A 12,575-nucleotide genomic window follows, 5' to 3' on the forward strand; every position below is an offset into this window, starting at 1 on the left:
GGTTTAATAAGCTCTTCAAGTGGAAAATCGGTATCATTTACTACAAATAGAAGGTAACTATAAGAATGAATGCATTTGTATACCACCTAAAATCATCTTGTGTACCAACAGGTTCACACACCACATTTCGGGCAGGGCCCATTCATTACTCAGCTCTGGGCACTCCATTCACACAGATTATGACAAGAATACCCTTCCTCCTCCCCCTGGAGTTGTGCAGTGCACAGCCTGCCCAGCTTTATGTGGCAGTTCTGACTTTCAGACACTGATCCAGTACTACCCACACCCTTAATTTGACCAAGAAAATCGAGGCTCTGAGGAGGGCAGAGACTTACCCAAGGTCACCCAGCAGCCTGGTTAGTCTCCTCTTCCAGTGCTCTCACCGCTGCTGGAACCCAGGGCAGGGCCCGCACAATTCCTAGCCTATTCAAAGCCTGCCACTAGTCACCGCTGAGTGAAAAATTAGGTTCCAAAACAGAATATAGGGTAGGATATTATTTTATAAAGCTTATTTTCACATTTGCTAAAAGGAAAAACGCTATTCCTCCACACTGAATACTCTGACATCAAACGTGTGGGTTTCTCCCCACACCAACCAATTCTGCAGCTGAGTGTCCTACAATTCAATTCAGTTCTGACACTGTCTACCCGAAGATAGCATCAGACCACACAGGATAAGGCTCAGTCCCACAAGACTGCCCCTTACTCCAGACACCAATCACCAAGTAGTCGGTCGCCCGGTCGGTCCAACTTGACTGCAAATCAGGGTCCTCACAACCCCTTCCTCGGGTTAGATAATTGCTACAATAGCTCACAGAAGCTAGGCAAACACTTACGCTCACCAATTTACTATATAATAAAGGATATGTAAATCCTTTCACGAGGATCCATTGGAGGGCAAGTCTGGTGCCAGCAGCCGCGGTAATTCCAGCTCTAATCCTGCCAGTAGCATATGCTTGTCTCAAAGGTTAAGCCATGTATGTCTAAGTACGCACGGCCGGTACAGTGAAACTGCGAATGGCTCATTAAAGGATATAATAAAGGATACAGATAAACAGCCAGATGAAGAGACACATAGGGCAAAGTCTGGGGGGGTCCCGAGCACAGGAGCTTCTGTCCCCGTGGAGTTGGGGTGTGGTTCACAGATCATTATAGAGGCTTCATCATGTAGGCAGAATCAACAGTTAATTCACTCTGCAGCCCCTCTCCACGCTTCTAATCATGGCTTGGTCTTCCTGGCGACTAACCCCCATCCTGAAGCTACCCAGGAGCCCACCCAGAGTCACCTCATTAGAACAAAAGAGGCTCCTATTGCCCAGGAAGCTCCAAGGGATTTAGGAGCTCTGTGTCAGGAACCCACGGTGAAGACCAAATGTACATTTCTTATTGGGTCAGAGTTGCGTATGCATGGGAAAAAAGTCAGAAAGGGCTGTTAGTTATTTGGGGAGAGAAGGGCTTTACTGATTTTTGTTTGTTTCTTTAACTTCTCTGTATTTTGTGATTTTTATTGCAATAATCTTTAGTTATATAATTCATATGTACCAACTATCATTTTGAAAAATCAACATGAAGCCATTACCTGTGATCCAGCCAGGGCCTGCAGTTGGCAGGGTCAGGAAGCCTTCCAGATAGAGCAGGGCCTGCCGCCACACCAGTTTCACAAGCTGGGCTCTGCCTGGACACCCTTGCCCCGTGGTCGCCCACACCCCCTCCACATTCACACCATCACCTCCTGTGAGTGAGGCCATCACCTCCTGTGAGTGAGGCCTTCCCCTTCTCAACCCTGGGTGCCCATACAATCAGAAGACATCTGAGTCTGCCTGTCTGTCTGTCTCTAAACAGAGAGGGAAGGGACTTCCCTGGTGGTCCAGTGGTTAAGTCTCCGCGCTCCCAATGGAGGGGGTCTGGGTTCAATCCCTGGTCAGGGGACCAGATCCCACATGTTGCAACAAAAAATTCCGTGTGCCACAACTAAGACCCGGCACAGTCAAATAAATAAATATTAAAAACAAAAAACAAAAAACAACCAACAGAGATGGGGAAACTCCTCAGTGTGGGCACCCTGCTTGACCTATCACCCCAGAGCCTGACATAGAGAAAGAGACAGTGAGTATTTGGTAAATGAGTGAATGAAGGTGGAACTAATCCCAAAGAAGGTGATTTCCTAAGACCTTTCTCCAACAGGTGCGACCAGTTCCCCTTTCAGCAGCCTCCTGGACAGGGAACCTAGTGTGAGGAGTAGCAGGTACAGAGCCCAATGTTTGCTGGGTTTTTTAAAATTATTTATTTATTTTTGGCTGTGTTGGATCTTCCTTGCTGCATGCGGGCTTTCTCTAGTTGCAGTGAGCGGTGGCTACTCTTCATTGCGGTGCACGGGCTTCTCATTGGGTGGCTTCTCTTGTTGCAGAGCATGGGCTCCAGGCGTGTGGGCTTCAGTAGCTGTGGCCCGTGGGCTCAGTAGTTGTGGCTCGCGGGCTCTAGAGCGCAGGCTCAGTAGTTATGGCACATGGGCTTAGCTGCTCCACGGCATGTGGGATCTTCCCGGACCAGGGCTCGAACCTGTGTTCCCTGCACTGGCAGGCGGATTCTTAACCACTTCGCCACCAGGGAAGTCCCCAAAGCCCACTGTTTTCTGAAGCCTGGAGAGGCAGGCTGGATGGACACGGAGCTTGAGGTGGGGTCTGGGGAGGCAGAGCTGCTGCGGGGCCGCTAGGAGGTTGCCAGTCTCACAGAGGTCAGTCCTTGGGTCCCCCCTTGCCCGCAGCTGTGGCTGTACTGTGCGGTGTGGGAAGGCCTGGCTGAGGGTGAAGATGCACAGGGACTTGTCTGGGACTGGCCCCCCGGTCCAGCCCGAGGAACTGACCCTGGACCGTGGGCCTGCGCCCCCAGCCCCTCAGACCCCCTCAAGGAGACACTCACCTCTGATGTGGGGCTGCACAAGTTTGGCAGGCAAGAGAGAAAGGCGAGGGCCTGGGCATCAGAAGCCAAAAAGTCACATCGTGGCCAGAGGCTGGACCGGACTCCCATGATGATCTGTGGGGCAAAAGGATAGGGTCTTCAACTACCCCAGGGTCCCAGGGCTCTGGTCAGGGCTCTCGCCTTATGCGCTCAGTAACTTGGGCTGCCCCTCCCAGCGCTGACCTGGGGCTTTCTCTCAGGCAGGCAGGAGGTCAGACAGATGAGGCCTGAGCTCCTCTGCTTGCCTCCACCTCCTTACGAAGCCTTCCTCTCTCCACCTGTGAGGTGTGTGGGGCTGGGACAAGCGGGCACTCACCTGTGGACCTCTGACTCCTCTGCACCAGGTGGGCCTGGAGAGCCTGGTCTACATACAATGCTCCAGCACACTCCACTAGCCACCGACCACCTTTTAATTCTTTGCTACTGGGGACCGTCCTACACCTTGTAGGATGTTTAGCAGTATCCCTGGCTTCTGCTCTCTGCCTTCTGGATGTCAGCAGCACTCCCTAGTTGTGATAACTAAGAGTATCTCCAGACATTGCCAAATATCCCCCCGGAAGACAAAATCACCCCCAGTTGAGAACCCCTGGCCTTAACACCTCTAGGACAATGTTGGGTCACAATAATGAGAGTGCGTTACTGATTCTGACTTTAACGGGAATACGTCTAGTATTAAAATATACACTAGTGGGACTTCCCTGGTGGTCCAGTGGCTAAGACTTCCTAATGCAGGGGGCCCGGGTTCGGTCCCCGGTCAGGGAACTAGATCCCACATGCTGCAACTAAAGATCCTGCACGTGGCAAGGAAGATCCCATTGTGCTGCAACTAAGACCTGGCGCAGCTAAATAAATAAAATATTTAAAAATATATATATACACTAGTATCTGTATACTCCTGTCCAGGGCTAGTACACAAGTATACTCTATCAAAGTTTAACTTGCAAAAATGAAAAACATGACTTTCATACAAGTGAAGGAATGCATGTCAAATATTTTATTCAATTAATGAGGGAACAGTAAGATGGTAAAGCTAACTTGAAGGACATTCTGAGAAGTATTTCTAGTGCACTGGCAAAGGCATTTTGAAGTGTGTGCTAAGTTAGAGACAAAACCTGATAATTTCCCATGGGGCAATAAAACTGTAATCTTTGGGGTTAACTTTTCTATTGGACAGAAATCTGTGAGTTAACATATAATTTCTCAGGTACATTTTCCTACATGAGTGGTTTTCAAAGTGTAGTCCCCAAACTGGAAATCTCAGCACACCTGGGAACTTGTTGGAAATGCAAATTTTCAAGTCCCATCTGAGACCTATTTAATGAAAAACTCTGGGGGTGGGGCCCAACACTGTTTTAACAAGCCCAGCAGATGATCCTGATACACTGTAAAGTCTGAGAACCACTGCTCTAAATAGGCAAATAATCTTTATTTGTGAAACAAATCTGTGAGACAATGCTCCAGTATGACATTAAAAGGACATGTCACCCACCTTTTTGCCTTATTTCCAAATTTAAATAATTTGTCTTTTTGATGTTTGCTGTTTTGTTTTTCAAATACTCTATCAACTTAAGGCAGTTTTCATCTATTACTAATTTTGTCTTTTTTCTTTTTAATAAAAAAAATGGTTTCCCAAATTTATCAGTTCTTTTCTTCTTTAACCTACTGAGATGATGAAATACAAATGGAACTATCCTTATACTCTTAAAATAAAAATTTTTATTGATATGGCGTATTGTAACACACTCTTGACTTCAACATGCTGATGTTTATGATTTTTAAAAAGCTCTTTATAAGTGAGATCAATTTTAGCAGGAATTAGCTTTCCATCTCTTTCTACTTAGGGAGCAGTTTAATTGCCATAGGCTCTATCTGTACTTTGAAAGCTTGAAAGCCTGCAACAATAAAACAAGCGGGGCCTAGTGTATGGGTGAGGGCCATGGAATTGAAGACAGATCTCAAACTGTTCAATTTCTTCTTTGGTTATTGGTCTATTCTCTAGTGTATTTTTGTTGTTGCTATTTTGGTTTTTTTTGTTTTTCCCTATTCAAGTGAACATGGGAAACTTAAGTTTTCCTAGACTAGCCATTAGCTCAAACTCACAAGTAAGCAGACTAATGCAATTTAAAGCAACCTATTTTTCTCCCATTAGGTTGGGAAAAATTAAGATAAACATCTGATGTTGGTGAAGCTGCAAAACAGTTCTGAGCGTGTCAAATGTTACAGGCCTTTTTGCTAGGCACCTTAAGGGATTCATCAAAATGAAATAAAATACCTAGGCACTTGAAGGAGATATCTGGGGTACTGGTAATGTTTCCTTATTTGGGTGCTGGTTACATGGGGTGTATGGTTTATGAAAATTCATTAAGGGGCTTCCTTGGTGGTGCAGTGGTTAAGAATCTGCCTGCCAATGCAGGGGACACGGGTTCCAGCCCTGGTCAGGGAAGATCCCACATGCCACAGAGCAACTAAGCCCGTGCGCCACAACTACTGAGCCTGAGCTCTAGAGCCCGCGAGCCGCAACTACTGAGACCACGAGGCACAACTACTGAAGCCCGCGTGCCTAGAGCCTGTGCTCCGCAACAAGAGAAGCCACTGCAATGAGAAGCCCGCGCACCACAACAAAGAGTAGCCCCCACTCGCTGCAACAAGAGAAAGCCCACGCACAGCAACGGAAGACACAACGCAGCCAATAAATAAATAAATTAATTAATTAATTTAAAAAAAAGAAAATTCATTAAGCTCTGTGTTTACACTACGTACAATTTCCTGTATGTGCATTCTATTCCAATAAATTTTTAAAATATGTCTTTTGCCACAGCCCACAGCTGTATGTAATGGCATTGCTTACAAACATGGAGACGACCTGAATACCCCGGCAGAACAGAAGGCTCCCGCTCCCTTAAGGCGAACAAATTAAACGGCTTCCACTCCCTCTTCCTACTGCTTTGGTTCTGTTCTCAGTTAACCCGGGGGTTGGCGCTGGTCCTTTCCAGGGAAGGGTTCCGGGGACTGAGAAAGGGACCCGGTATTCCGCCCCAGCAGCTCAGAGCTGGGCGACTTGCTCCCGCCCCGATCCGAGGAGGTCCCCGCCCCAGCGTCACGTGACCGCCACATCACCTGACCCGGCGCGACAGGAAGGTGAAAGTCTTGGGCGCGGGCTTCCTGGCGTGATGGTGAGGGATGAGGGGTGATGCTAGGCAGGGGGTGCTGGGGGCGGGCAGAGTAGGAGACCCCAAATCTCACCGCCGCGGTTGCGGGAAGGGTGGGGCGCCGGGTGCGGGGAGATGGGAAGTCTGCAGGGCCCCTCAGCAGACACTTGGGTGCAGTCGTGAGGGCCGAGGCTCTGGTAGAAAAAAGCCTCCCTTCACCCTCCTCCCTGCAGGATGGGTAGGGCAGGGCGGGCCGGCAGGCTAGGAGTGCCTTGACGGGAAGGAAGGGCCCCCGCACCCCCAGGCCACGAGCTGGGGCTTGTCCCTCCAGGCCTTCCTCTGCCTCTCCCAAAGGTGCCCACTTCCCAGCGCTCCTGTGGGACCTGGAGAAAAACTTGCTTACAATTAAGCTCAGTCTTCTGCACTGTTAGGAAGGCCCTTCGCTCTTCCCAGAACCAGAAAGGAGTAGATTTGGGGTTGGGATTTCCCAACTCATCCATCCATTCATTCCTTCAACAGATTGTGAGTGCCTGCTGTATACCATGCACTGTGCCAGGCACTGAGACTTTGGCTGCAGGAGGAAAGGGCCAAGTTGGAAGCTTGAATGGGCAGTCATAGTTAAGACTTGAGGGGAAGGGTCCAAACTCACCTTGTGCATAGTGTCAGGGAGGCGACCCAAGGATGACATCATATGAGGGCCTGGGAGCAGGGAAGAAAGCTAGCTGGGTGCAGCGCAGTTTGCGTACCAGGGGTTAGGAGGCATGGAGCGGGGCTGGTGGGAGGCTGTATCTTCAGACAGGAAACAGCATTCAAAGACTTCAGGTGAGAGAGAGCATGGCTCCCTAGGAATGAATGCATTTCATCACCTGGAAGAGTAGAAACTGCAGGCTAGTGAAAGATGAAGCTCGACAGGTAAGCATAGACCAAAGCTTGCTGGGTCTTGAGAGCCACATAGAGGAGTTTGGACTTTAAGAAGAGGGTGCTGGGAAGCTAGGAAGAGCCTTTCAGCTGACTTGTGGAGGGAGCAAGAGGGGAACAGAGAGCCCAGCTTGGGGCAGCAGGCCCCCCAGGACATGGTAGTGACTTGAGATAGGGTGGAGAGAGTGGAGATAGAAGTGGGGGAAATCAGCAGGGCTCAGGGACTAAATGCATGAGGGAAAAAGGAGAGGGAGGGGTCTGGGCTTGGTTCCCAGGTGGTGGTGCTCACTGGGGAGGGGGGCAGGTTTCAGCTGGAAGAGAACCAGCTACTTTGATACGCGCTGGGTGAGGCGTCTGAGCTGCCAGGTGCAGCTGGCTAGGAGACAGTCTAGATTTAAGTGTCTGGAGCTCAGAAGAGAATCTACAATGGCAGTTATAAATTTGGGAGTCATCAGCACAAAGATGATCATTGAACCCTGAAACGTGTAACCTGTCTCAGCCAGAATATGAGTTGGGAAGAGAGGACCTAGGACAGAACCTAGAGAAAAGCCAGCATTTTAAGAAATTGCACAAGGAACACGTGCTTATGGTAAAAAAGTAAATAATATAGAGATGGTAGAAGTCAGAAAAAATGCAGAGATGGTAGAAGACTTCTATGGGTAGAAGTCAGGGACCCATGAAGTTAGGAAAAATATTACCTCTCAATTTTGGCTAACTTCAAACTGAAATTTAGTATTTTCTTCAATTATGAGTGTTGGCAACAAACCCCAGTATGATTAGCAGCACCTCTGACTTTGTCACTAATAGAAATCAGATATTTTCATGTCACATTACAGCTGTTGGCATTGTTTACATATTGTTTATGCTTATTTCTAAATTACTGTCATTATTTGACTTGAAACATATGTCACATCACCAATTTGTTTTGAATACTTTGGTAACTTTTTTTTTTTTTTTTGGCCACACGACGCGGCTTGCAGGATCTACGTTCCCTGACCAGGGATTGAACCCAGGGCCATGGCAGTGAAAGCCCAGAATCCTAACCACTAGGCCACCAGGGAACTCCCTATTTTGACAACTTTTAATTAGTTTATTTTACTATGGAGTTTTTCCTATGTATTTTAAAAAATATTTATTTATTTATTTGGCTGAGTCGGGTCCTCGTTGCCTCACGTGGGATCTTTTGTTGCGGCGCTTCTTGCAGTGCGCGGGCTTCTCTCTAGTTGTGGCGTGCGGGTTTTCTCTTCTCTAGTTGTGGCGTGGCCTCCAGAGCGCGTGGGCTCTGTAGTTTGTGACACACGGGCTCTTTAGTTGTGGCACGTGGGCTTAGTTGCCCCGCGGCATGTGGGATCTTAGTTCCCTGACCAGGGATCGAACCCGCATCCCCTGCATTGGAAGGCAGATTCTTTACCACTGGACCACCAGGGAAGTCCCTCCTGTGTATTTTATACACCTAAAAACATCATTTTGGGAAAAGCCTATAGACTTCACCAGATGCTTGATGAGTCCATGCCACAAAATGGGTAAAAACTCCTGAAATAGGAGAAGAAGTACAAGGCTGTCCTTAACACTCCCACCACCTCACCAGCAGTCCCAGTCCCGGCCCCAGAATAATGACAGTAGGCAGCCTGCAGGGATCACCATTTGGGGGCTGGGGAAAGGAGGGTGAGCCAGAAAATGAGGCAGAGGCCAGGCCATAGGGAGAAATCCAGAAGAGTATGTGGCTTCAAGAAGAAGGATGGGTTTGTGTCAGATGCTGCTGAGGAGTTGAGGAAGAGGAAGACTAGATTTAGTGAAGAAAGTCATTTGTGACCATGGCTAGAGAACTTCATTGGAGGCCCACGTAGAAGCCCCAGTGCAGTGGGGTCAGGTGTGATCAGGGGGATGACAGGTGAAAAGGAGGATTGGAGGTTGAAGGGTCATGGAGCAGGTCTGAAGTGACTGATAAGGTGAACGATGGGGCCAAGTAGAGGACATGGGATTATGGGGCTGCACTGAGGGCCCAGCAGAATCAGGAGAACGTGGACTGACCGTGTACCCAGTTTGAGGGTTTTGTTCCCATCATCTGTAAGCAGCCCAGATAGAGGGGTGGGAAGGTGAACATGTATATTGCTGTGCATTAGAGCTTTGCCACAGAAGCAGGACAAAGGACAGTTGATCGGGGGGTGGAGGATATTGTCAAGATGTGGTTGACCAGGTGGGTTTGCATCCTAACAGAGGAGATGGACCTTGAATAAGTAATAAAATGTGATATATGCTGTGATACATGCCATGGAGATCAAGAAGGAAAGATAAACAGCTAAAGCATGATGGTGAAGAGCTGTTTTATTTTTTTTAACAGCTTCCTTGAGATAAAATCGACATAAAACAAACCATGTGTGTGTAAATATATGGTTCAATAAGTTTTGGTGCGTATATGCTCATGAAAACATTACCATGATCAAGATAATGAATACATCCACTGACCCCCCAAAATTTCCTTGTGTGAGGAGCTATTTAAGAAAGCATAGTCAGAAAAAGTCCATCAGAAGAGGTGTCATTTGAGCAGAGACCTGAGTGAAGTGAGAGAGCAAGCCACGTTTAATTTGCAGCAGGAGCAGCAGGGAGGCCAGTACGGCTGGAGCTGGGGAGGGAAAGGAGGAGAAGGTGAGATGGTCACCGGCACCCTGAGGCCAGGTGCTTTGTTGCGTTCCATGCTGTACCCCCAGCGCTTAGAGTGGGCTCTCCCACGGAGAGGGTGCCCAGTCATGTCTGCTGAGCACATGAATGCCTGGGACAGCCGTGAGAACAAGGTTTGGTGGCAGGGTGGGTCAGGGAGAGGGTTCTCCAAACAGCCTGGTAGTAGGGGAGAACAGGTGGGCCAGAGGGCATGCATCTTGGACAGGGAGCAGGAACCCTGAGGAGCAGTAGCGTGGGAGACGCCTGGCCATATGTCAGCCAGCCCTCCAGCCTGACCACCTACCTCACTCCCTTGCAGAGGTTCCGGTTCTGTGGTGACCTGGACTGTCCTGACTGGGTTCTGGCAGAGATCAGCACGCTGGCCAAAATTGTTGAGTGCATGGGGTCTTGGGGGTGGGGGCAGAGAGGGACTGCGGCTGGGGGCTCTGAGGGTGGAGGGTGGTGAGGTCACTCTTGAGTTGGGGCCTCCGCGCTCTCGGGCTATCCGAACATGCTGTGTGATTGATCATGTATGTGGCCAGCCCTCTCTGAGCCAGCCCACCAGCATGGAGGGGTGAGGTGGGTCAGTCTGGCTGATGTAAGGCCTTCCCCTCCAGTCCTCCGTGAAGCTGAGGCTGCTGTGTAGCCAGGTGCTGAAGGACCTTCTGGGACAGGGGATTGATGTGAGTGCAGGGCCCCGCACCCCACTGTCCCATGACCCTGTGACCCCCACTACCCTGAAAGTGCACCAGACCCAGGGAGACGGGTGATCAGCTCCCACCCCCCCTGGATACCTCGTGTCCTTACCGCAGGATCCACGCCAGGGGTTGGGGGCTGGTGAGCAGGGGCCCGGCACCCCTTGAGGGCCTCCTTTCTCCACAGTATGAGAAGATCCTGAAGCTCACCGCTGATGCCAGGTTTGGTGAGTACCCCACTGGGTCCACAGACCTTTGGGCAAACCCGGGTACTCAGCCTGGGGCCTGGCACAGAGGCCCCTCCTCCCAACAGCCCACTCTGACCCACCTGCCTCAGCAGAGGAGCATGAGGGAAGAAAAACACTGCCAGCCCTAGGGTCCTCTGCCCGCTCCCAGTGGGGCAGTAGCGGCGCTCATGGCTCAAGGAGGCCTGGGGGCTCTGAGCTGAAGATAGTGGGGTCACAAGGAGGTGGCTGGGGCCACAGTGACACCCCCCACTCCACCCACGGCTCCCCCCAGAGTCGGGTGATGTGAAGGCCACAGTGGCAGTGCTGAGTTTCATCCTCTCCAGTGCGGCCAAGCATAGTGTGGATGGCGAGTCCTTGTCCAGTGAACTGCAGCAGCTGGGGCTGCCCAAAGGTATGGGGACGAGGGCAGGCAGGTGGGTAACCTGTGGGCCAAGGGGTGCCAGGCAAAGGTCAGGCTGTGTGACCCTGAGATGCACCTTGCCCTCTCTGGGCCAGGAGCCTGAGACCTGCCCTTTGAGTGGCCTAAGCCCCAGCACCCACCTGCTAGCTCAGGGGACCTCCCTTCGGCCCCCAGAGCATGCAGCCAGCCTGTGTCGCTGTTATGAGGAGAAGCAAAGCTCCCTGCAGGAGCACCTGCGGGCCTGCAGCTTGCGAGGTGAGTGTGGGGTGCCAGGGTGGGGGCTGGGCTCCATTCTAGAAGGTGCATGTGGCTTGGGAGGTGTTGGTCTTCAGAAAGGAGACTTAACCACATCACATGTCGAGCAGTCACAGAGCTGGGATTCCTGACACCAGCCCCAGTTTCTTTCCTCTGAGATCTGCTGTGGGTAATCTGAGCTCCTGGATCAGAGGGATGAGAGCTCAGAGGCCACATAGCCCTGAAGGGTTCAGGGCTGAACCAGGGTGTGGGCTAGGGCTGCCTGGCTCCCCTGCCTGTGACCCTGAGCCCCTTTCGGTCTTGCAGTGAATAGGCTGGCAGGCGTGGGCTGGCGGGTGGACTACACCCTGAGTTCTAGCCTGCTGCGGTCCGTGGAAGAGCCCATGGTGCACCTGCGGCTGGAGGTGGCAGCTGCCTCGGGTGCCCCGGCCCAGCCTGTTACCATGTCCCTCTCAGCAGACAAGTTCCAGGTCCTCCTGGCAGGTGAGGCTCAGCTGTACCTGGAGGGTAAGGGGCCCTCCCAGATCCTGCCTAACTGCCGCCTGCCTACCTACCTCTTCCCCCTGCAGAACTGAAGCAGGCCCAGACCCTGATGAGCTCCCTGGGCTGAGAAGAAGAGCTCATGGGGCCCATGTGGAGCTGCCCTCCGAACTTCTCTTCAGGGGGTGCCCCAGCTCCAGGACCCTAGGGGCCTGGCCTCCTGGATGTCTGGCTTCCTAGGTTACCACCTGAGGATTCAGCCTAGGGATCCTGAACACTCTTGCAGCATTGTCTTCCCTCCCCCATGAAAGGCACATGTCAGTGGTTTTCATGAGAAGGAAGAATAAACAGAAGTGTAAGAAGTGTAAAGAAGTGTGTGCATGGATTTCTTTTGGGTTCAAATCAGAGGTTTTCATGAGAGAGACCAAGTGACATAGTGACCTCCCTGACCTATCGCACGTTTTCTTTTTTCTTTTCTCAGCTGCTGATTGAGGCAGGTCAGGGTTGAGGCAGAACGAGAGCCAAAATGAAACAGCTTGTCTGTAGACAGGAAAATCAGGGTTCTAGCTCCCAGTCCTATGATGCTCTTGGCTCTGCCCTCTCTGTGCTGGCCCTGTCCTTAGGCTGGCAGCAAGTGGGTGGCCCCAACACCAGATACCCCAGGTAGAGAAAGGAGAGAGCCCTTGCCTCTCTGTCATCTTTAGGAAGAGAGAAGGCCCATGCCTGAACCACTCACTGGCAAGTGGAATGGGATAATGGGCTGAATGTTTGTGATGCACCCATTCCCCACCCCCTGCCAAATTCATATGTCTAA

General features: G+C 50.8%; 1 protein-coding gene and 1 long non-coding RNA gene across 3 annotated transcripts; one reads left to right on the forward strand and one right to left on the reverse strand.

Moving 5' to 3' along the window:
* Positions 1 to 2,274: 2,274 nt before the first annotated feature.
* Positions 2,275 to 6,016, reverse strand: LOC137772061 (uncharacterized). The gene is made up of 3 exons (XR_011075454.1): positions 5,807 to 6,016; positions 2,920 to 3,033; positions 2,275 to 2,798 (listed from the first exon to the last, which is right to left on the reverse strand). It is a non-coding gene; the product is annotated as an uncharacterized lncRNA (long non-coding RNA).
* A 52-nt stretch (positions 6,017 to 6,068) lies between these two features.
* Positions 6,069 to 12,269, forward strand: COMMD4 (COMM domain containing 4). Of its 2 annotated transcripts, XM_068555917.1 has the most exons (9): positions 6,100 to 6,131; positions 6,954 to 7,019; positions 10,003 to 10,074; positions 10,301 to 10,366; positions 10,566 to 10,605; positions 10,898 to 11,017; positions 11,201 to 11,281; positions 11,588 to 11,764; positions 11,851 to 12,269. In XM_068555917.1, the coding sequence occupies exons 2-9, from the start codon at positions 6,960 to 6,962 to the stop codon at positions 11,889 to 11,891; spliced, it is 657 nt and encodes a 218-aa protein (XP_068412018.1). In that variant the 5' UTR covers positions 6,100 to 6,131; positions 6,954 to 6,959; the 3' UTR covers positions 11,892 to 12,269. The 2 variants fall into 2 exon arrangements, with proteins under 2 accessions (XP_068412024.1, XP_068412018.1); XM_068555923.1 differs by lacking the exon at positions 6,954 to 7,019 and having other exon boundaries at positions 6,069 to 6,131; positions 11,851 to 12,266.
* Positions 12,270 to 12,575: the final 306 nt, after the last annotated feature.

Source organism: Eschrichtius robustus, chromosome 1, assembly GCF_028021215.1.
Source record: "Eschrichtius robustus isolate mEscRob2 chromosome 1, mEscRob2.pri, whole genome shotgun sequence".
Lineage (NCBI taxonomy): Eukaryota > Metazoa > Chordata > Mammalia > Artiodactyla > Eschrichtiidae > Eschrichtius > Eschrichtius robustus.